Source organism: Eupeodes corollae, chromosome 2, assembly GCF_945859685.1.
Source record: "Eupeodes corollae chromosome 2, idEupCoro1.1, whole genome shotgun sequence".
NCBI lineage: Eukaryota > Metazoa > Arthropoda > Insecta > Diptera > Syrphidae > Eupeodes > Eupeodes corollae.
The window spans coordinates 154,908,515-154,933,404 of NC_079148.1; the positions used below are offsets into that span (position 1 = coordinate 154,908,515).

At 32.8% G+C, this 24,890-nt stretch overlaps 1 protein-coding gene across 1 annotated transcript in view; it reads left to right on the forward strand.

Annotated features, from left to right (window-relative positions):
* Nucleotides 1-620: 620 nt before the first annotated feature.
* The window catches only part of LOC129944712 (protein vein), a 91,795-nt gene continuing 67,525 nt past the window's right edge, over nt 621-24,890 (forward strand). The window contains exon 1 of the mRNA XM_056054348.1: nt 621-4,615. Within this exon, the coding sequence (XP_055910323.1) occupies nt 3,064-4,615 (1,552 nt within the window). The 5' untranslated portion in view covers nt 621-3,063. The remainder of the gene's footprint in view (nt 4,616-24,890) is intronic.

Genomic DNA, 24,890 nt, shown 5'->3' on the forward strand with positions numbered 1-24,890 from the left:
ACCAACAACAATGCATCCGCAGTTTTTTCAAAAAATTCTCATATGACAGTGACAGTCGAAATCGTACTCGAACAGTGACAGTCGAAATCGTACTCGAAGTCGAATTCAAATACGAGACCGCAAACGCAAAGACATAAAAATAAAAATATACGAGAACGAAACGAGTACGCACTGCGCAACTATGTTTATTATGGTATTCAAAATCCAAGAGTATTTCTGATGTAGCACACTCTCAGTCTCAATCGAACTCATACCGTTCAGTTTTTCGACACCCCATCCAACTTCCAACTATAAACACAACCTGTCCTAGAGCTGTCTCACGATATCACGGTGAATCAAAATCTCATAACAAAACAAAAAAAAAAACATTCCAATCCCCATTCCCATCCAAATCCAAACTTCCCCCAAAAAGTATCTTCTAGTTCCTCTAATGCCGGTATTTCAACTTCAAACTTCCAACTAAAAACAAAAGTATCTTTATCTTTTGCTGCCCTTACATCCTCTGTTGTCGCATTCGAACCGCTCTGTTGTATGAAGTGATACTGCTTGCAGGTTCGATGGGATTCCTCTTCAAGCTGAGGCCTGAGATACTTGAAATGACTGTATATAATTTCACAATTTAGTTTATAAACGTCAATCGTTCTGGTCGCATGTTGGTTGCTCTCCATCATCGTTGTTTCGTCGTCGTCGTCGTTGTCGTCGGCTAGAAAAGGCATCTCATCGCATCCGTCAAAAAGTATATAATTCTCGTCACTCGTGAAACGAATCCATTTTCAACGAAGAAGAACATTTGTTTGAAAATTTGTATATTTTGAAAATTCGGTTAGAAAAAATTGTCTTCAAAAATATTTAAAACAAAAAAAAGAAACTGATAACCCAAGAAATATTTATGAGACTATGACAAGTATCTAGAATCTAGATACGAGCTCTACGAGTATAGACTTTCAAAGTAAGATAAGTCTACTGGCAAATTTTGTGTGTCTACATTCAAACAATCACATTCGGATACTCCATCATCAGAAGCAGCAACTAAGATAAAGAAGCTGACACTGTCACCTTTTTATTCTCTAGTTCTAATTCAAATTCTAAATCATCCAATAGAATAAACACCCGACGGTCGTTCTATTTATTTATTTATCTCTCTCCCCAAAAACCCCCCAAAAAACCTAAAAAACAACAACACAAAATTTATATCGCAGACGAATAGACGAGCGAAATAAAATATATTTTTATATTTTTAATTTTAAAATTTAAAATTTTTGAAATTTACGAACGTCTGAATCTGAGTCTTCTTTTTCTGTTCTTTGAAAAATCGACGAAATACAAAAAAACAATAATTTTGAAAAAAAAAAATTAAAAAAAATATTCAAAACTCAAAAAACCGAACGCATTAATTTTTCATTAAAAAGTACTTCTTTGACTTTTTATCATTAAAAAAACCAAACAAAAAATAATTAGATTGAAAATCAACGAACGGTGCTTTTCTCATTTTCAGCAGAGCAGAGTTCTCACATATAGTCGAATCAGTCGTCGTCGTGTTGAGTTTTCTATACTACTTTACCGTCTCCGCCGTTCGTCGTTTTCGTAGTCGTAGTCATCGTCGTTTTTTGTCGATTTATAATTACTCCCGGCTAAATTTAGAAAACGAGTGTGTCTGGCAAAGAGTCCAAGACGTATAGTCAAATAGTAGCAATCCGCCGGAGCAGCAGCTACGGTAACCAACAGACAGTAGCAGCCCCAAAACAAAAACAACAACAAAATACAACACAAAAATTGTAAAAATTGTACCGCGCGCATCACCCATCATCAAGAAGAAGTAGATATATCTATGAGGCAGCATTTACATCTTCTGTGTGTACTTAGAATAGATGTAAGAAAGAGATAGCGATAGAGCGAAAGATTTTCTTCTTCTTTCTTTTTTTAAAAATTCTTTTTTTTTTTTTTGAAAAACAAACGACTTCTCTTATAGTAACGAAATACGCGCTCGCTCAACGCAAACGCAAACTCAAACGCATCCGCGCATCGAGTACTTAATTTTTTCCGCCGTCGATTTACAGATCTTTCCCATCGCGTGTGAGAGAAGATAAGAATAATTTATTTTTTCTTAACGAATTCAAAAAAAATCTGAAAAAGAAAATCATCTCAAGTGATAAAGTGAAGAAAAATTTGAAAAAGAAAAATACCAATTTCAATTTGTTTTTGAAAAGTTGTGAAGAAAATTCTAAAAAAAAATCCATCGTTTTTTCATTCAAAAGTGCATCAATAAAACTGTGTGTTTCGAAAACCGAAAATAGAGCAAAAAGTGTTTCATTCTTTCCCCATGGACTGTCCGTATTATTAAAAAGCAAAAACCCATCAAAAATTTTTGAAAAAACAACTCAAAAACTATCAAAACTATTTAAAAAAAAAACGGTTTTTGATTAAGTATTTTTAAGACCACAAGTTTTTAGTGTGTTGAAATAGGTCAAAAACCCCAAAATACAATTCGAAACCCCTTAAAAGAAATGCTTAAAAACACCTTTTCGAAAAAAAAGTTCTAGTGCATCAAACAAAAAAACAATCTTTAAAAAATTTTCAATTATTAAACCTCCCTTGAAAAAAGAAAAATGTCATTCAAGCGAAGACTAATCAACTGTCAAAATTTCAATTAAAAAAAAAACAACAGAAAACACTCTTTTAAAAAAAAAAAAAACTGATTAAGAAACAAATTTTTATTTTCATAAAAATTGTTAAATTGTAACAATGAAGATCATCTATCGGCACGATTCCAATTATATTCTGCGACAATTTACACACACCCGTGATATACATTTGGAGCGCCCTCTAGGAGACATCACAAAGTGGCACAAGGTCACAGCTTGTTAAAAGGATTACACCGAGACAGAAAAACCTCAAACTAAAAAACAATTTTAATTAAAAAAGTAAATCAAAATAAGTTCAAAAACCAATTGGTTTTGGGACACGCAAACAGAATATTTAGTTGAAAAAAAAAAAATAGAAGATAAAACCGTGGACTCTTTGTATTTTAACTTTGAAACGGGGGGTGGCTTCACACGGGACGCCATGTATGCGCGAGAATTGCGCAAATGGAGTCTAAAGTATCACATGTCCTATTTGTGGCTGTCGGCTATAGTCACAATGCTACTCTTAATAATCTACTGCCCAAATGCTACAACCATGCATCTGCCAATAAATACAAAGACGAGAGATCCAGCGTTGCGGATACCTGCGATTCCAACAGATAGCACCGGCTATAACTGGTGGCTGATGATGGACAGACTGAGCTCAAGCACCAGCAGCAGCAGCCCCAGTAATAGCAATAGACAACAATTTCAATTTAATTCAAACATCGACAGCAGTAGTAATCTAAGTAGTAGCATCATAAGCAATAAAAATAACAATATTTTAAATACTAATAGTTATAAAAATAATAATAATAATAATAATAATCATCCGTTAGCAGTATTTAGTGATTTAAGAAATCACAATGCCAGAGCTAGAGCTCCTGTTAACGAAGCCACCGCCGCCGTAGCCGCAGCCACAGATAGCATCCACAATAATCACATCAAAAACCACAATGTTCCAAATGCAAATAGTCAAATAAATTTTAACTCCTATGCGTCAAATAGTTTAACTAAGAATGCATACGACTTTAGTAGTAGAAATAGTAGGAGAAGCAATAAATTAAGAAGACATACCAACACTCAACCAAATGCGAATTACCACAGTCCAGTCCGGGTGGGGTCAAAGTCGGTGCCACTACCGCTGCCGGAGTCGTTTACGACGACAGACAGTCAGACGCAGACTCAGATTCCCATCAGCCACAGTCTTAGTCCCAGTCCCAGTCAAAGTCCTGTAGTTCCCTATACCCTTTTGCCACACCATTCGACAGTGCAGCGATACGCAATCACAGCCTATCATGTGCCTCCGGAATCCTCGCCACCAGCAGTGATGGAGTTCGATCAGCATCGGAGACGGCGACTTCTGTTGCGGCAACAAGCCCGCAACCGGACAATGATGCTGGCGGCTCGCAGTCGACGGGATTCCGCAACTTCCGGGGTGCCGCTTGGGTACCTTCGAAGCGCACCTATCGGGAGCTACTCGAACTACAATAACAAACACAAAAAACATCATCACAACAGAAACAACAATAACAACAACGGTAACAGTAACAATAACAACAATAACAATTATCATCACAACAACAATCGCAAACGACCGCGTCGCTATTGTTCAGCTCGAGATCCCGCGCAGCTAGCTTTCGAAGCTCCGACCGTCTTCGAAGGCAAAATCATCTCGATGACTCGTGATCGTCGAGCGAACTTCTCGGCCACCGTCGAAGTGAAGGAGGTCTTCAAGAAGCAAATCGGATTTCGGCTGCAGAAGTATCTACGGCTGAAATTCGCGTATCGTAATTCGAGCGCCGAATGCGACATCTATCGGGAGTTCTTGCGGCCGCGCGGTCTAGTTCGCGGCGATGAACTAGAACAGGGACGGATCTATGTGATGTTTGTGCGGCAAATCGATTCGAGTAATTTCACAATTTTGGGCCAACCAATTCGAAAGACACAGCACGTTATTCAGGCGGTTAAAAAAGCTGTGAGCGATAAATATGGTGAGTTGAAAAATTCTATAAAAATCTGTAGTATAATATTTTTTTTCGTTGATGTGTCAATTTGTATGAAGGTGATCGGTAGCATAAACTTGCTAATTCTTACATCACCTGATATCGTAAAAAGTTTTTATCTTTTTTTTATTGCAATCATAATTTTTATTTTATTACTGCAAATCATCAGGAGATCAAGCAATCTTATAAATTGTAGGCTTTTCATCACGAGACTTTTGCAAATTTGTATGGCGATTGGTTTTCTTGTTTTAATTATATTCTCACGACCTTGTTTAAAATGTCTCACAACAGTTCAAAACAACAACTTCATCAATATAAAAGTTTAGGAAATGATTTTGTAGCTTTGTTTTTTACGACTTTTACACAGTTTTGATTATAATTTAATGATTATTAAGTATTTGTTTAGAAAGCTTCTTGCTTAAGTGATTTCTGGTAGAATTTTTAAAAATAATAATGTCTTCTTTTTAATAGCTTAATTTTAGGCCGTAAATTAAAATTAGGCCTCTTTTACATAAATTTAAAGAAGATGACTCTTGTAACAAAATTGCATTCGCCTCAATGTACAACTGTTGAAAAGGCCTAAAAACGTATAAATATACATTCAAAGCTTCTAATAATTCTGGTGCCAAAAGAGTAGTTCATTTTAAAAAGGAGTTCTCAGAGAGAAGCTTATACTTAAGGTGCAATGCTTACGGCTGATTCACAATCCCGCTTCATTTTCGGCTTCGTCTCCGTTGCTCCGAGGTTGCATTCAATGACATTTCTATTATTTCATCCCTCCAAAGAACAAATATTTTGTTTGTTGACATTTTTTTAAAGCTTTTGAGCTGTCAGACAAAGCAAATGTTCAGATAATTGAACTAGATCTTCCGTTTTGAGTCACATTACGTTCTTTTCCTTACGATTGTCAAACGAAACGTGAGGTCGAAGCTCCATTGTGATAACATGCATCGAATTCCTATGGCTGAACTCGTAAACGTCAGGTGAAGCCGAAGCTGAAGCGTGTTTATGATTCAGCCATTAAGGTTCCGTGGTATTGTGGGACTAAGATATTCTTAAAGGAGACCATTTTTTCTAATAGATTGATAGATAGATAGATATAGAACACTGTTCTATATCATCATCAAAAAATCCTCCACACACTTTTTCAATTACTTTAAAATTGAATTGAAAAACTTCAATTGTGAATTAAATGGAATGAATCGAAAGGCATCAATTACTTTTAATTGAATTACATAAATGTAAATAAATAAAAAATAATGATTAAAAAGTAATAATGGCTTTTTCCAGTAATCTTTTCAGAAAAATATAATTAAATATAAGTTTCGTCAGTTACGTTTTACGCGATATGCGATTTTAAAAGATAATTTCTTGAAATACTCCAAATATTATATTTGGATTTAATAAACAAAGAAATAAATCCATTACCTTGGTTGTAACTACAATTACAAGTAATTGAAATGTATATTTCTTTCTAATTACTTGTAATTGAAAATAATTGCTAAAATTAATCATTATTTTAAAACACTGGTATAAAATTGAAAATTAGAACATTCAACATTTTTTTTAAGATTTTTAAAAGCGATTCAGAAATTTAGTTTTTGTTATGTTAAGTTTTGAAATGATGCTTATGAGTTGTAAAATTTGTAAAGAAAAAATGCTTTCTTTAACTCATAGAAGTTATATTTTATTTAATTTTGATTTTTCCAATGATAAAATTCTTTTTTAATGAACATCAGATTTCTAATTATATAATCACATTTGGCTTGGCTCCAATCAGACACATTTTCAAAATGTTAGAAATTTTCATTAATTGCTGTGAGCGACATGTCAAAAAATGTCAATAATTGATTTCAATGATTAAAAGTTATGAAAACTATAACTTGCTTCTAATGAAATATTGGAGATACTCTCATATGGAACATGACGTATCAAAACGTCATTGAGACTTTAAAATAAGGTGTGTCCAAAATTATGATACTTACGATATCGATATTTAAAAAAAAAAATAATCGATTTTTGTATGAAATTAAAGCCCTACGATGTTTAGGAATTTTTAGCCAGAGATACTGGAAAATAAATCGATATTACAAAAACAGGATTTTCAATAACTTTTTGAATTTAAAATTTGAAATCCTAACCCACAAGAGATTTAACGCTGTCATTGACACTTTAAACTTCAGTTAGCCTGACAGCTGTCAAATAGTAGGTAGGTGTTATTATTAACAATAGCATTGACATATTGATCTTCATAAAAATTCACCTGACAGCTGTCAAACTTAGTTTGGTACTGTCACTAGAAACAGCATTGACACTTTTGAATTGTATTCTAAACACTTTTTCTTTTTTCTCAAATCAAGATCGAACTTTAATTGGCTTTCTTTATAATTGGATTGGGTTTTGAATTATCTGATACTATCCTTCTAACATTTTAGAGTGCCCTCAGTTTGTGTCTGTCAAAATTCTACTTAAAACGCTACTATTGTCGTGTATGTAATGTGTTTTTATCGAAATGTTTATTTCGAAGTGGTTAAGGAGAGGTTCTCGTCGAGTCTGTCAAATATTTGTTTGTTGCTAAGAAGAAAAATATTAGAAAATAGAAGCTAATTTAACTACCCGGAATTGATTAAAGTCTTTTATGCACCAACATTTTTCACAAACTTATGATTTTACAAAATTGATAAACTTAAAATTTGCGTTGCACCGAACAAATTTAAGATAGTGTGACCAATTTTCACTATAAAAAGGTAAATAACTTAAAAGAAAACACTCAATAATACCCTGATGTCCTTACATACCCTAATCACTTAAGGGCACCCTTATTTTCCATCCATATTTTAAACCAACCTAAGAAAAAATTATAACATCAATTTGAAATAATTGAAAAACAAAGTGAACTTAGAAAAACACAGATATAGAATGTCACAACGTAGAACGCACTAAACAAAAAAAAACCACCCACACCCTCATCACCGTATCGTGCCGTATACCGCATCCTTGTACGCATAGTGCACCACCAGAGAACATACATCTATTCAATACAGTACACACCCTTGATATGTGAATTGACGTAAAACGGTCATTCTCTATGCGGAAAAAACCTACTCCAATCGAAACTATGAATGAACGCTTGTCTTATCTATCATGGCAAAGCGCCACTTGGCTAACACATTTGTGCCACAGCCGCAACTGCCCGCCTCCGTTGTCTCCGTGTTCGTCTCCGTCACCTTTCAGCCATCATCAAGCATAAAGCGTCGTCGTCGTATTCGTCGTTGTCGGTCGTACAGTCATAGTTTTTGTTATTGTTGTTGTTGGTCGTATTCTATAACCAAAACCAACCACAAATATCGGACTCAAAATAAATAAATAAAATTAAATAAGAATGAAAATGAAAAAAAAAGAAAAATAATAATAAAACGCTTTTGATGCGCGATGTTACGCGAGTATGTTGAAATTTATCGAAAATGAAAACATAAGCGATCAATTTGCCACACATTAACACTGCGGCCAGTGCAGTTCAAGTGGCAATCAATTTCTTCTTCTTTCGTTTGGGTAAAAGAACGAACGCTTCTTGTTATAAAAACGTAGAAAAACTTGCGTTCCACCGTGCCGCTTGCCTGTCTCCATCGACTTCCAATTTTTCTTACTGCATTTGCGGACTAAGACGAATGGAAGAAGGTTTGAGGCTGACCTGAGTTGAGATGAGCAACAACATATGGGCATTGGGCTTTAGGCATATTGGACATGGACATGGACATGGACATGGACAGCAGCGTGCAATCATTTAAGGGGGCACACACATCCATCCAATCCATCGTTCCATCCATCCATCGATCTATCGCTATCCCAGCATCAGCCAAGAATAAGACAGAAGCTACAAAAGCAAGTGGAATCAGCTTCAGCTTCAGCATCAACATCAGCATCAATATGGCAGATGAAATGAACGTCGAATTGGATGGATTGAGATGCATTTGATTTGACGTTTATTGATTTGTTGAATATTATTGACAATTAAAGAGATAGCAATGCGGTCGGTGCGTGGTGGAGGCGCTATGGATGCAGACGCATAAGCAGAACGCAACAACGATAGTGAAGTGAGGGCTTATAAAACATTCAATTCAAGAGATAATAGAAAGGCATAAATGATGGCTTAAGTGTGGGAACGCCAAGTTTGTGGTTTTATAATTTTTATGAGTTCAAATTATTTGGGTCGGAACAGAGAGATAAATTAAATTGTTTAAATTGTTTTCCTTTTTTTTGTTTTATTGTTTTGTTATACTTTTTATTACTTCATTAGATTAAAGTGTGACCATATTTCAAAGCAAAATGAGTATGATGGTGCATTTCAGTAGATGACGCAGTGAGATGCAATTATTTGTTTACTAAATGAGTAATTCTTGAATGGATAGGCTTTAAAGATTCTTAAGTTTAGTTTGTTATGCTTTTTATTCCTAAGTTCCCATTCGTGCTTCTTTCATTTTTTTTTTTTTTTAATATCGTATAAGATAGTGAAATACTTGAGTTCAAAACCATTTAAATTCGTTTTCAAGCTTTTCGTTGAAAAAAAGTTGTTAATTGACATTTTCTAAAAAATAACTAAAAGTTAATAGCAATATTTAGAATATCATAAAGTATATTTGTTTTTATATTTTCTTTTCTTTCCGAGGGTTTTTGTCGAAAACCCATTTTAACTCATTTTTTGAAGGTTTTTGTTGCTTATAAAAATTTTGTAATTAAAATAATGTTGACGTCAATAGCTTCATTTATCTTCGAAATATTTGAATATGCAAATTCAAAAAGGGCACATGTCGGATTTTTTGTCAAATACGTTTTTTATACCAATGTGACGTAAATGCTTGTCTACACCCATTAAAATTGAAAACAGAACATCTCTAGTATTAATTCTACTATAAACGTATTCGCCTGTGCATTCACAAAATAAAATGTATGCACTAGTTTGAAGAATAACCACTTTTTTCAAATCCTAAACATTTTAAATTTTCTGAGATGAGCTCTTTTCGAAATTATGTACATATTAATTTGAGTCAAAAACCAATTTTTTGTTCGTCAATTAGATTTTTCTAAAATTTAACCAAATCTATAAAATAATGTTTTTGTATAAAGAAAATTTGCTTGAAGCCAATGTTGCTAAGATATTCGAGTCGGAAATAAATTATTGCTTATTTTTTGTATAAAAAAAACTGTCTTTTCGATTAATTTTAGCTGCATGACAAGTTTCTAAGTTCTTAACAATTGGTTGAAAGTTGAGAATGTCAAACTGTTTTGACATTTCTGTTCATTTTATTTTTGGTCATTTTATCATCAAATATTTAACGCCAGAAGAAAGCTTCAAAAGTGGAACTTATTTACTTTTGAATAGAAAATTCTGTTCGCAAAGTTCGTAGAGCACTTTTACAGAAATATTGTGTTTATTGATTAAGCTCATTTCTGGTTAAATGGCTCCTTCAAAAAGCAAAAGTGAGGCCAATCTACAAGCCGCTTACTCGCTGGCTGCATATAAGTCCTGATTTTTTTTCGAAATGCTAATTGATTTCTAATTTCCAATAACTAAGACCAACAGAAGAAGGGAGTCTGATTTTAAACGTTAATAGGTTTAAAAAATTTCATTTGATTAAAACTAATTTGTTTGTAAAGAAGTAAGCTTTTTTAGCCAGAAGGGACTTTTTCGATATATTCTTTCCCTTAAAAGAAAATTAATAATCAAGTGTTAATTTTGGTGAAAAAAGCGTTGTTTGATTCAGTATATATAACATATCTCTTTTGTAAAATTGTAACACAAATACTAGATTTTAAAAATGTCTCAATTGTATGCCTTCATTTCGGTAAGTTTTTTTTAAGTAAAAATTGGTATTGCTGCTATCAGCAGAACAAAAGCAAAATTTAGCGTGGATTTTGATATTTTCCCTTACAAAAACAATACCTGAACCCAATATTCTAATGATGAAAAATACATTCTTTCGACAGAACATAGTTTATAGTTTCTTTAATACAAATCTTCCCGGACACTACCCTCCTCCTCTCTCTAAAACGGAGCAATAACTCTCTTGAACAATCATAATATCCAATATCATTAAGTTGTGGTAAGCAGTTTTTGTCAGAATCAAGCTCAATTAGCTAAGATAATCGGTGAACCACAAGGATACGCTTTTGGACCACTTTTCTTTAATTTGAGCATAAATGTTATCTCCACTGCTATTTCGTTCAAATGATTCAAATAAAACTAATTAGAAGTCACCTAATAAATACCAACGAGTCAAATATATATTTACTAGAAGACAAAGTACTAAGAAATACACTTTTTTAACCCTAAAAACAACCTAAATAATTTTAAACGTTGAGTTATTAAAGTTTAAGCCATAAATATTTAGTAAAATTATATTCCCTTCATAATTTGTACATAATTAAGAAAATGTAGCAAGCTACTTTGTCCCTACATTAAAAATATAAATATTTCTATACAATAGGTATAGAAAAAGCACTCATAGTCTATGGTCTCATAAGAGAGGTGAATAATAAAATGAATTGTTTAATTTGATCACCCTGCACTTCCTTAATTAATATGCAATTAGAATGAGAATAAGAAAGAAAAACTACAATAAATGAAAATAAAAATAAAAACAAACCCAGATTTTTGTTGTTGTTGTTGTTGTAATTCATGCAGAATTACTTTTTATGTTTCAACTAAAACAACAAAAATCAAAAGAATAGGTTTGAAGGCCAGAAACGCTTATAAGATCCTTACGTTGTGATAATGTTTTACAATGAACCAACAACAGAACCACAACGAGAAAAAGATGGACAAAATTACAAAATGTAAAAACGCATTTTTCTTTTAATTCTTTTTTTTTGGTTTTAATTTATTGTGTTATGAATAAAAAGAAATAAAATATACATACTTTACGTATGTGAATATATGTGCACTCTTGTAAAGTCTATTGTATACACATCACGGAACATACCTACACCTAAAGCCAAAATAATAGGAACACTTGATAAAAAATCTCATCAAATAGTTATAATTGGTAAGAGTCTAATTTTTGGTAGTTCTGACATCAAAGAACAAAATTTTTCTTTTCTAATGCTTTTTTTTTTCAATTACCGAGAACCGTTCCATTGAGCACAAAATTAAAAATAGTTGACATAAGCCTTTTGAAAATAATGCAAATTTTTAAAAAAACTCTCACAATTCGAATTTATAAATAACTTTCACTGAAATGTGAAGCACAACCTCTCAATAAAAATTTCGAAACCAACAAACAAAATAGATTTGCATTTCTTTTCGAAATTTATTGTTTTTTGAAGTTTAAAACGATTGTTCTTAATTTTGTAGCCATTTTGTTATCAAGCCTGCAAGTAAAGAGACTCTTAAATCTCACCAACTAATATTACTTTTTTTTTTAATTAACAAAATTGTAAGGAGTTAAATATTAAGGTTTTCCTAAACACAACTGCTAAATACAAAAATTAAGATGTGTTCCTATTATTTTGGCTACCAATGTATTGTAAAAGCACTTTTAAGTAAAATAGAGGCTTTTCTTCTTCTTCTTCTCTTTTTGTTTCTGTTTTCATAGGTAGGTACATTTTTGTTTCGATTTCGCTAACTTCACGCTCCGATAGTACTCACCAGACCGAAATAATTTATTCCACACACCCGCGATTTCGAGAATGAATAAATTTATGTGCGGTATTTTTCAATTTCATCTCCTTTTCGATTGACCTTTGATTACTACTCTTATAATATGTGTACAGAATTATTATGTATCTATAAAATCATCATCAACTAAAAACCAAAGAAGGTGGTCGACCAAAAAGATCAATCCGACTCCCAATCGTCCAACCTACGCACGGATTCATGTGGTTTTTGAGAATAATGAATCAGATGAAAATTTTGGTAGAATTGCATTTTAGAAGAACAATAATAAATACTTAGGAAAATTTTGTTTAAACAATTTAAAATAGATTGATGATTATTGTAAAATTGGGCATTGATTTATGACTTATCGAAAATAAGAACAAAACACGAGAAGATTGAACCGGTTGAAAAGTGGTTGAAAGCTGGATGAATTGCTCCTTAATGTCAAATAATAAATGTTTTAGTCAGTATTTACAAATGTGTTTTTGAATTAAATTTGGACCCAATATTCAAGAATTTTGATGTAAAAAGAGAATCTTTCAAAAGAAGTGTATACTTGACAATCATAAGTTGTATCTCGAAAACTTCTGAAACCACCAAAAGATTAAACTGATTGAAAAGTGGTAGAAAGCTAAGTGTTGATTTTAATTAATCTTAAGTAATAATCTAATCTAGTACCCGTAGCATGATGGTTAGTGCGTTGGACTGTCATGCCAGAGGTCTTGGGTTAGATACCTGCCTATGTCATCTAAAGTCTTTTCACGGGTACTGCCTCTTGCGAGGAATTGACAAACTCTCCAAGAGTAACTCTTGTCATGAAAAAATGCTTTCTCAAATAAGCCGTTCGGATTCGGCATATAAACTGTAGGTTCCCTCCATTCCTGACAACATTACTCGCACACAGGAATGGTTGAGAGTTGTAAGTCAATAGGCCCTAGTTCTCAACGGATTGTTGCGCCACCCAATTTATTTTTTTATTTGTTTAAGAAATAATCTTATAATTATATTTGAGCCCAATTTTCAAGAATTCTTAATTAATATCCCCACAACTGCTTAAATCTCTTCTAAACTAATAAGTATGATCCCACTTAACCAACATTTTAGATGTTAAAGTAAGCATTTTAAGACTTCTATTTGGTGTGTTTATGTTTAAAACAACTTGTCATGATTTGTGTCGTCGATTCTACAAACTTGCATTTTTGTTTACTCTCGAAACTGCTCTAGAAGTCTTGGCGTCTTTGTAGAAAAAAATGGAGAGTTTTCGTTTACGAATGTTTAGGTGGCAAACGTCAAAAGTTCACAAGTCTACACCGCCAAAATATGGCAAATTCCACTATTTCTAATGAGGATCGCTCACTTCACCAAAAAGTATGATCAATGTTTGTGTTCGTTTACAATTCAACTGTGTTGAGAACAACTCATCTGACAGCTGCCAAATGTATTGAGGTGCTGTCATTATAAAAAGCATTGGGTTTGTTTAATTTCAGAGTATGTGGATATTTTTTTGTTAGTGTTTAACGTTTAAAAGAACAACTGATCTAAAACAGAATAGATGAACGTTTATTTTCTTTCCAGGATAATTCAACCCACACGAAATGGTACGAACCCATTAACACTTACAACTTCTCTTAAATTTATCTGACAGCTGTCAAATGTGGGTAGGTGTTATAAATACAAACTTCATTGTTAATTTGAACTTCGTAATGATTTACCTGACAATTGTAAATTTTTGTAAAGTTTTGTTATTAAAAACAATATTGACACATTAAACATCATTCAAAACCACCTGACAGATGTCAAATTATGTACTGGCACACAAAACTTTCTCCATCAAGATGGACCTCTAATTGACTTCTTTGATGGTTCGATTGCTCTTCTTATTCGTGATAAAATATGCACATCTATTTTTATCTGTTGATATTTACGAGTAATTTCAAAAACAATTTTTAACAAATCATATATGAACCTCTTATGAATTCCATTCAGTCTGACAGAGTGAAGACTGCTGAACTCTTTCCAATCATATCATAATACACTTCAAACTTATAGATCCACATAATCAACAGTAGTTGCAAAAGCATCTTCTAGACAAAAGTATATAGCAATCAGCATCTGAGCACCATTATCATCTTCTATAGCGCACATTTGGCAGCTCTTCACAGAGCAAAGCCCGCTGCGTCTGTTCCTTTGACGATATATACCTTACTACTCCTCGCGCAACGCAACAACCAACGATACACAAAACGTGAGTTCTAAATTTGTTCGCGTGTATCTATTTCAGGTATAGAACGGATTCGATTTGCTTCAAAATATGTACAAAAACTCGATGCGTTCCAAGTCTTTTTCAGCAGCATCAGCAAGCGTTTACTATAAGGCGGATTCAGTTTACTAACTCTTTCAGTACTTCCAAGAATATTGTATTTCGAGAACACATCATTCGAATGGACGGTTTTTCTTTTTTGCATGTTTGCTTGCTGGAAAATTTCCCAAAACCAAAAAGATCCACGTTCAAAACGCGTATATAAATAAAAAAAAATACAATTTCACCGAGCGAGATGTGAAAAAATAAAAATTAAACGTCTTAAGAATGACTAGACGACAGATGATACAAAAAGAAACGATTAAAAATGCTTTCGACTTATGGTTTCTTCGTCGTTTTCTTTGTCACTTTATACGAAGTTGATGTCGGCTGAACGCTGCTGGCTGTAGGCAGTCTTTCGAAAATGGCCAAGATGAAAACTCAATGTATGTGTATTTTCCAGTCAGACAAAAAAAATTAATTTAAAAAACGAAAACATTAAAGCATTTTCGAAACATTGGACTATTTTCCTTCGTTTTGCTGGTTGGCTGATGGTTTGACTGGATCTCTGGATCTGGATAGATGATGCTGATTCTGATGGTTGCTTTTGTTGGCTGAGGTAATCTATTCGCTCTTGCTGGCTGGATTCTGTGTTGTGATGATGATGGGCTATTTTTGAACTCGAAAACGTATATTTTATGCAAATGAATTATATTGTACTTTTGCGTACTTCTTTTTGTTTGCAGACGATTACTAATTTTAAATATATATGCACTTATTTGATGTTCTTTTTTTTGTTGAAATAATCGTATTTTTTAAATTTCCTACAATTTCATAATCCAGAACTTTAAAAACTCTCCGTGCTCACTTTTAACATTAGTTTTCATTGACTACCCATGAAAAGATCTTTTTCATAACGAAATAATAATTATCCTTGTTCCGACATCTTTGTCTAAAGGACTCATACAAAGTTATCATTCTTCAAGCACGAAACTTCTAAATAACACTCTCTTCAAAAACAACACCACTTCTCCAACTGGGAATTTCCCGTGTAACCTGTAACTGACTTAGATCTTTTGTGACCAACACGTTTCTTCACCATAAAAATGTGTTCCGGAGGCGTGATCGATCATAAACATCCTGCGGCTTGTTACTTTTCATAAAGAGATCAACATCATATACCTACCATAAGATCTAAACCTGTTGAAAAGCCATTCCCAAAAGAAAAACACCTCCAATTAAATACAATATTCTCGGTCTCCGAAGAAGTTTTTTTTTATTCTGTATCTGGTTTCAAGTCGCCCTGCAATGGCGCACAAAATTCAACAATAAACATTCCCACGCGCCCACTATACTCTACCTGACCTTTAAATTGCTGCCGACAACGCCAACAATAACCAAACTTAAAAAAAAATAAAGTTTTAATAAAATAAAATAAAATTACGTGCCTTTAAAAATTACAAGTCAGTGGCACGTTTTTTCCCAACATTAAAAGAATTAACAAACATGTATAGCCACACATGTTATCCAGATGTTAAAAGGAGACTTTAAATCAACCTGTAGCCAAACTATAAAACATAACCATTTACCTACCATTTTCGAGTGATTCTTTTTTCTTTTTCAATTGGTGTCTTAATGTCTTTGCATGGGTTTTTAGACATAGAATTGGACAATTGCCTTGCATATAGAAGGCCGAAATGACCTCAAGTCTGACAGTAGGAAATCAGCTAAATCAACCTTTAATGGAGAAACTTAAACAAGAATTAAATGGTGAATTAGTTAAAAGGCTCTTAAATTTAAATGAAATTAAAATTGATCACTAATGTGTCAGTTCTGAAATTTTCTCAAATTTCTTAAAATCGTGTGAACTTACAATTTTGTGTTATAATGTTAAGGGAAACGTCATTTCAGCAGTGGCAGATGACGTTTGAAGAGAGATGCCGTTGACTGTTGCTGACAATTTTGTTTCTACTACAGAACTTTACACGAGTTAAATTTATTACTATAATCTGTAAGATTATTTTACAGCATTTATCTTCAAAATATGACTTTCGGAATATTGACACCGCAAATACAAGTTCTAATATATTTAATTCCAATAAATGGCTTGAATATTCTCTTAAAACGTTTGAAAAGTCCGTAAAATGGACAAAGTGCTAAGAAATTTGTCGATAGATTTATTTTATTAACAATGTTTCATGACTGTTTGTTATTCTCAACTGTCATAGACCACAAACTTCTCATTAAGATAAAGAAACGTTCTAAATAACAAATCATCTATAGTCTCAAAATCGAATCAGCAAACCAAAACCATTGAGTGAGAAGCTATCAAAATTTAAAAACATTTGAATAAAAGGTGCATTTTTTGTGTCAAATATCATAAATAAATTGAAGTCTCTTTTAAAATCTACATCCCTGTTTCAGCATTCGGCTAATTTTCCGAGCTTTTGTTGTTACCAAATTCGTCATGCACTGCACCACCGACATTATTTGTTCATCTTTAAAGTATCACTGACAGATTTGAAAAATAATAGTTTTAAATTTCTCAGGTCAAAGTTATTTAACTTTGCTTTTTATTTCTTCAAGAACTGTCACTTTTAAGACATGTATTACTTTAGAAACGAAAATATTTAAGAAAAGCTAGTAAACTGCTACCTTGTAAAGTTCTAATTACTTTTAATAATCCGTACAACAATTTAAAGCCCTTGGCGCTAAAGATTAAAGATGCTAAGGGTTTACTAAGAAAGTTCAAAATTTTAAGCCTATCAAAATTATTATTGCCTTTTGTGTAAAAAGCGATCACCTGTCAAAAAAAAGTGACAGTTCGTGAAAATAAACAAAGCAACTCCTCTTAAACGGACCTATTAATTGGAATTCCCAACTGTTGACTTGATCATTCTATCCACTGCTCTTATTGTAATAATTATACAGATGTCACATGGATTTGCCAAATTTCTAAAAGCTGAAGTAGCGATTCCGTGATTTTACCTTTAGCAAATATTGTTAAGAGATAGTAAGAAGATAAAATCGTTTAAAACTAGATAAATCATCTTTTTAGCCTTATAAGTTGCTAAAAATGAATTTAATATTTTACTTAATCGTTTAAAATTATGCGCCATTGTTTTTATCAACTTATGTACAACCAGTTCATTTTTATCAATTGAAAAATTTGTTTAAAGCCCCTGGACTTCATTTTTCTATTTGTTGCATAAATGATTTCAACGGGTTCAATATTATTTTATTAAATCGGCTCACCCCAGAATATGTAACTGTCCTTTTTTATACGTGTTACACGTCTTCTAACAACCCAATTCTTCTAGATAAATTAGTCATTACATCATCTACATAAATATGCACATTAAAATTTCCAAGAACATCTAGGAGATCATTTTTGAAGATTCAGAAAAGAAGAGGTCCAAAAACAGTTCCTTGTGGGACACCAGTGTTGACAAGAATTAGATGACACAATTTCAAGTTCTGTTGCAATGAGCGATTTTGTTTATAAGAACAGATTAAATGGAGGGTGTTACGATTCATTTTCTCAAATCAGACGTTAATTTTAACTCAGCTGATTTACAACTATGTTTTTTTTTTGAAAATCTGATGGCCTTATTGAAATGCTATTGCTTTTGTCCAGACTTTCTTGTAATGTTTTTTAGAATGCCTTCTACAAACATGATAAAATGAGTTTTGGGTTTAGAAAGTTTTTGGGGTTGGAACAACTTTGGCATTGTTCTTTTATTTTTCAGGAAACTGATAAGAGTGTAAACACAGTATTTAAATTCGTGAACAAGTAAAAGAAGAAGAAGTCGAATTCCGACTTAATTTAAAACGATCATCAGAGAAAAAGTTGAAAGGATATTTTATGTTCTAGGGCCAAACACAAAATCTTCCTCAACGTATTTCTTCGAAGACAAAACTATTCGTTTAAACAACTCCCGTCCAGGTTAAAATCATGAAAGTAATCTATAATTTCCACAACATATTGATATCATAAACTTAAACTTTTTCGATAAATTGCTCAAACGGTTCCAATTTACGAGGCGTCACTTCACTTACAACCATTATATTATTTCACCCCATAAGTCATTTCAATTGATGAACGTTTATAGCTCTATATTTCTGAAACTCATTTGCTTCCATTTAAATCTAAGTCAACATTACTCAATATTTTTTAACTCACTTTATATAGAAGCAACTACATATTCACATCACATTGCATATATGTAAACTCTTGAATCAAACACATTCCATTGCATTAAATAATATTTTGTAAAACAAATTAATATTCTGCGATAGCTTGAAGCAAAACACATTTTATCGCTTACAACAATCTCGACAGGCAGTTGTCCCATCTCGTGCATCAAACATCATAATTATAATCATGATTCATGAACACTGATCTTTTGCATCTGCATCAAGTGTAAGCACCCTGTTTTATATAATATGGATGCTTTTTGCTTGACTATATTCGTATCTAGATGCATTTTCAGGGCATCATCATCATCATCAGCATCATAAGAATCATCGTTGAGCTTCAGACAAAACAAAAAAATGTCTTATATCGTCAACGTCATGAAAAGATATTTATTTTTTTGTTTAGAAACTGGTGAATTCAGGAAAAAGGAGCCTTCTTTTTTTCCGCGATGCGATGCGATATAATCAGGCCGTATACTTGCTGCTTATATGTACTTCACAGCCCATCTGTCCAAGTGCTCCGCTAATACATTAGTTAGATATTATAAAGATCAGCTTTTCCCAGATATAGGCGTTCTATATGTGCATTATGTAAGTACACAATAATATATACCTCTACCTGCTCCATAATGCTTCTGTCTATCTTTAATACATTGTACATAAGTGTTTTAACCAACGTGCATATAACTAGTTTTTTTTTAATACTTTTAAACGTTGATGAAGTTTTGCCATTTATTTGTATCTACAGTAAGTTCTAAACTTCTATAGGCTCTAGCACTCGTACTAATCGCTGGGGTAAAATATTAGAGAGCGTTAATCAATACAGTTTCTAGAAGACGACAAACCATAATTTACTCTTTATGATATTGTTATTGCATTTGGTTGCCATTTTTGTATTTTCTCATCATAACATTTGCTTATAAAGTTATAAATGCTAATTAAAAGTTAAGCTTTAGTTAAAATGTCGTTGGTTGGGCGCCATTTACATATTTTAAGTTTCTTAAACAAAGTTAATCCTTACGAAAACTTACGAATTATTTCAAAATTTTGCCACATCATATTTAAGAATATTTATTTTTACTTCGTCCATTAAAAATAATGAGATACCATGAGCCCTATAACCTTTACACATCATCTTTACAAGGGTTTGCCGTCAGACTCTTTTATCAAAAATTACGGGCTTCTGTTTTGATTATTCCCTTTTTCAGATCATTCAATACAAGTGGTATTGAATGTATTCAAATAGGAAATTAAAAAAATAAACGCTAGTGTGCCGCAGGGCTCTGTCTTGTTACCGACACTCTTTCTTTTTTTCATTAAGTATATTCTGTCTAAAACTTCACAACATATATTCGTGTCTTGTTTCGCCTGCCTGCGCCTTTGATGTAGATCTTTAACAGCAATGTACGACGAGCACAATAACTTCAAAGACATTGATTACTTATCAGGAATAAAAAAACAAACAAAATCAGCAACAACCTCTTAGCGAACGATCATAAACGCGATATCTCCAAAAAGGCAGCAGTATGTTTGAGTTTCCTAAGGCACTTTAAGAACCTTTAAAGTTTGCCTCACTCTTTGATTTAGTTTCTTTCTATGAAACGTAACTTGCGCCTGGAAAAATAAACTGTATTTTTTTTAGGTATGGAAGTTTAAATTGTTAGCACTATTTTAACTGCGTCCATTTCGGCAGCTGTGAAGTGATGACATATTAATTTGGTTTGGCGTTTCAACACGAAAAGACATTTGCCTAAACAACGCTTCCAAATTATCATTCTATTATGTAAATAGATTATTTCTTAGCCGTGCTACACGAATGTGCAAAACTTTACAAATAGCTGGATCATCTGGATCTTGAAAAAATCATGAACCTTTAATATTTCTTCCAAGAAAAAATCCTTCTACATAAGTTTTACTTTTTATTTTCTTAATGATGTCTTAACATTCCTGAAGATAAATTGCGTCTCTTAACTACAAACAAAAATCTTACCAATCTATCAATTTAATTATTGACTAAATTGGAAGGCAACAAAAATCTTGATTACCGATCACACATCTATTATATGGCGCTGATAGCCAACAACTGATACATTGTCCATGTCCACCTCCTGCTTTAGCTATCTCTGGAAAATGAGGGCGTTGAATTTAGAAACAAGCTCCAAAGATTGCTTTACGTCGATTAGCCAAATATGATCAAATAAATCGTTGAATATATATTTTTCTGCGATCGCACTTGATAGATAGTTTAGAATGCACGAAGTATGTGAAGTGCATTTTAAAAAATGTGTGTGGTTTGCATTCCAATGTCACTCGCGTATGTAAACCCACATCTGATTTTTCTGTAATTAGTTTTGTGTTCTGTCCCAAAATTAAAATACAATCCTTGAAGACATGAAAAAGATCAATTATGTTAGTATTATGCAATCAATTCGAAAAAATGATTTGAATACGAAAACATATACGAGTATATGACAGGTACTTCAAAAACTCAAAATAAACCTATGTCAGGCGCATAGCCGCAACATTGTTGACATTAAAATTATTTTGTATACATTTTGTGCGGTAATAAAGTAGAAAAAGCTATTTTTCATGTTTACTGGGTTGAGATAATTTTTTGGAAACATTTCAAAAAGAAAAATTAATGACAAACCAACACCTCATCAGAATTTTGGATGATGTATATTCTCACCTGATGCGTCTGGTGGCGGCGGCGGTTTTTGGTCGAAATGGGCCACCAGACATCTTGAAAAAAAATTAATAATTTTTCTGTTTTTGCAAGAATCTTTCACTATACTCGTGCTTTTCTTAGACTTTGAGGGTGTGTAAATAATTGAAAACGAAGCATATCTTTTGCTCATTTTTCAGTTTTTCAATTTTCACTGAATGACGGTGGGATTCGAATTTCTTTTTATCTTTTCCCTCCGTTGATATAGAGTGGTCTTCATCATAGTGAATGACGCGTCGTCGTCGAGGTGTGGTGGTTGGGTGTTCGGGTGGTGTGACTGGCGTGCGGTGACGATGACGGACCGCTTCGTCTTCTTTAAGCATGAATTTACTTAGAATTTTGAGTAATGTCGTTTTTTTTGGAAAAACACACGAATTTTCATGGAAAGGTTTGTAACTTGCTAATTATGAACTTTACGTTATGATTAGGCGTAAAGCTTACCTGAGTAAGACTGTAGATAATGCAACTAGTAATACGTTTGCAATAAGAGGTTTCAGTTTAATATTTACAAAAATGAGCATTTTCAAGACACATCAATAAATTTTTATATCGTTGTAAGGAACATTTTTATAGAAAACGATATCAACCTAGTGGCCGTTAGTGCTACGGTTGCAGAACGTTTTCATAAAGTTTTTCGTGGCCGATTCATCATGATTCAAGATAATCATCTTAAACGATTGTAGAGCCATTAGTATAGATCTTATTTTGAACGTGAACTCAAAGAAAAAAGTCTAAAGATGTAAAATCATATGATTTCGGAGACCTATTGCGATTACCTCTTCGAGAAATAACACGATCAGAACACATTTCTTCGGAATTTCGATTATTTCGTTGTTTTCGTTTCCAGTCTTATTTTCTAATAATTATTGTTGAATTTCAATCACATCGTCAGCCCAAAAACCGCAGTCTTTTCAAAAACGCTTCCTGGATTTTTCGAAACCTACATGAAAGAATTCTACTTACTCAGGACTCAAGCCGATTTTTCGCTGAAAAAACGTTTAGTCTTGATGCATTTTAGGGATCCAATCAGTAATGACACTAAGTTGGTGGTGCTTTAACTGCTTGAATTTTTGTGTTTACTGAATTATAAAACCCTGAGCCTTAATACAAAATGGTGTAAAATCAACAAACCTAGGTTTTTGTCAACGGTACTAGCTGCATCAGCAATATTTCCACTTTTCATTTGTACTCGATCAATGCGCACGGTTTCGATTCTTCACATCAGTTTAACTTGTCCCAACAGCTCAAATTTCTCCACCAGTTTCACTGCTTTCAAACGAGAAGATACTTTTGAAGATCTCGAAAGCTCTTAAGTTTTTCGCATTATTGATGCTCTCAAGGTTCTGGGGTCAAAAATAAACACAATTTTTGAATTTTTGTTTGAAAGTTCAAGATCTAGTCAAAATTTAAAAAGAAAAATGCACCATTTTCACCATTTTTGAAAACAAATGTAACTTAAATGTGTTGTAGAAAGGCGCAACGTTCAATTTAAAGTAATGGCACAACTTTTACTTGTCAAATTTTAAAAATGACTACTTCAAAAGTGACAGCTGTCCAAGATTAAATCTAGTGGAAGAAGTAATTTTGTTTGAATTTAGCACGCTGCTCATATTATGTTTTAAATGGTTTCGAGTCTTAAGTTGTTTTTTAGTGCCAATACAAAAATAATTATTTGAAGATATTTTTGCATTCGATTGACTTCTAGAAAATTTGAAACTTGAAACTCCTTCAAACCTTGTTTTGATATAAAATAATATGCGTAACTGTTTTGAAAGCTTGATATAAAGATTTACGTGAAACAAAAGAAAAAAGTTCATATAATTTATAAAAACCGTTTATAAAAGTGACAACTTCTTCAATCGAAACAAAATAACATTACCTTAGTTGTAACAATAGCACCCCAGAATTCAGACCTCCATTTCTTGACCTTGAATCACTCATAGTTCTCAAAGTAACGTCAATGTAACTTGTTTTTCTTACTTCATCCAAGTTTTGTATAATATTTTTTATTTGTCAACAAAATAAAAAAGCTGTTAATGTTATTACGAGTTAATTTCTTGATGTTTCTTCCATTTCTGATTCTGTATTACTTAAGTACCTTTGTTCTTTTTCCAACAAAAAACAACACCATCAACAAAAGAGTCACTAACCTGGTTGGTAGTATTCAACTGGTTCAAACTGAACTTATAAAAGAAGTATACCGGGACGGTTTTCTCTCGCTGGCTGTGTTTTAATTTTAATTTCTCTAACCTTAAGCGAAACCTTTCTCACGTCTCAATTTCTATTTCACATGCTTCTATATGCTTCCTATAATACGCTGCTGCCTTCTATACCGGTAACGATTTGCATTCTCCATAATACCATCAGTGACGGTTTTGTTGCATGCAACACAATGCATTCAACTTCAACTTTGATGAATATAATGTCCGCCACAGCAAAACAAAAAGCATAAACAAAGCCTTACATTCTACTAGAGAGGTGCACATAGTTGAGTAGGAACCTTTTTTACAATGGAAATATAGGAAGCAAAAAGTCCAAGTTAGTGTAATTCCATTAGATTGCAATTTGTCACTTTTACCTATACCTCGCGGCATCATCGGCTTTGGCAACAACACCGGCATTGGCATCGACAATCCGATTAGTTCTTCGAGAAATATGAGAAAAAATACGTCAATAATTTTTGTGTTTTTTCTGGAAACTTCGTGGAAAATGAAAAATCTTCTAAAAGTTCAAAAATCCTCCTTATCCCAAACCATCACCACCCCAAAATTAAAGAATATATCCTCATTAGCAAAATGTTTATTTGAAGTATCATGTTGCAGAAATAACAAGACGGCGCAAAATATACTTGTTATATGTATATTACGGCCAAGAATCGAAACGAGGGATTTCAAATTTTATTTGATTTTCTCGGCAGATTTTTAAAATGATTTGATAGGTGTCTTTCTTAGGTCGAATAGTTTCCATGGCTGCCAATAATTGAGGTCTAATTCTTACTGGGGGAGATACTTAAAAGTTAACTCACGGTGAAAATTATAATACTGCACTGTATTGAACTTGAAAAGCAATGTGTTTTTACTGTTCAGACATGTTATAACTCTCAATCTCATATTATTGAGTTTTTTTTAAAGCTTGATCTGTTTTTGACACTTGGAACTGTCAGATGACATTTGCTGTCATTTGTAATTTTCATTCATATTCATTTTCATAATAAATCTTCTTTGCAGACGTAACTTCGAATCATCTGACAGTGACTTTGGGCTAAGAATTGTCTAATTTTCGTAGCACGGACCGATCAATGTCAAACAAATTAACATTTGAATATTTTGGTTTAAACTTATTTTGAATGAATCAAAAATTAAAAAACCCTGATCTAAATAGTTTTGCC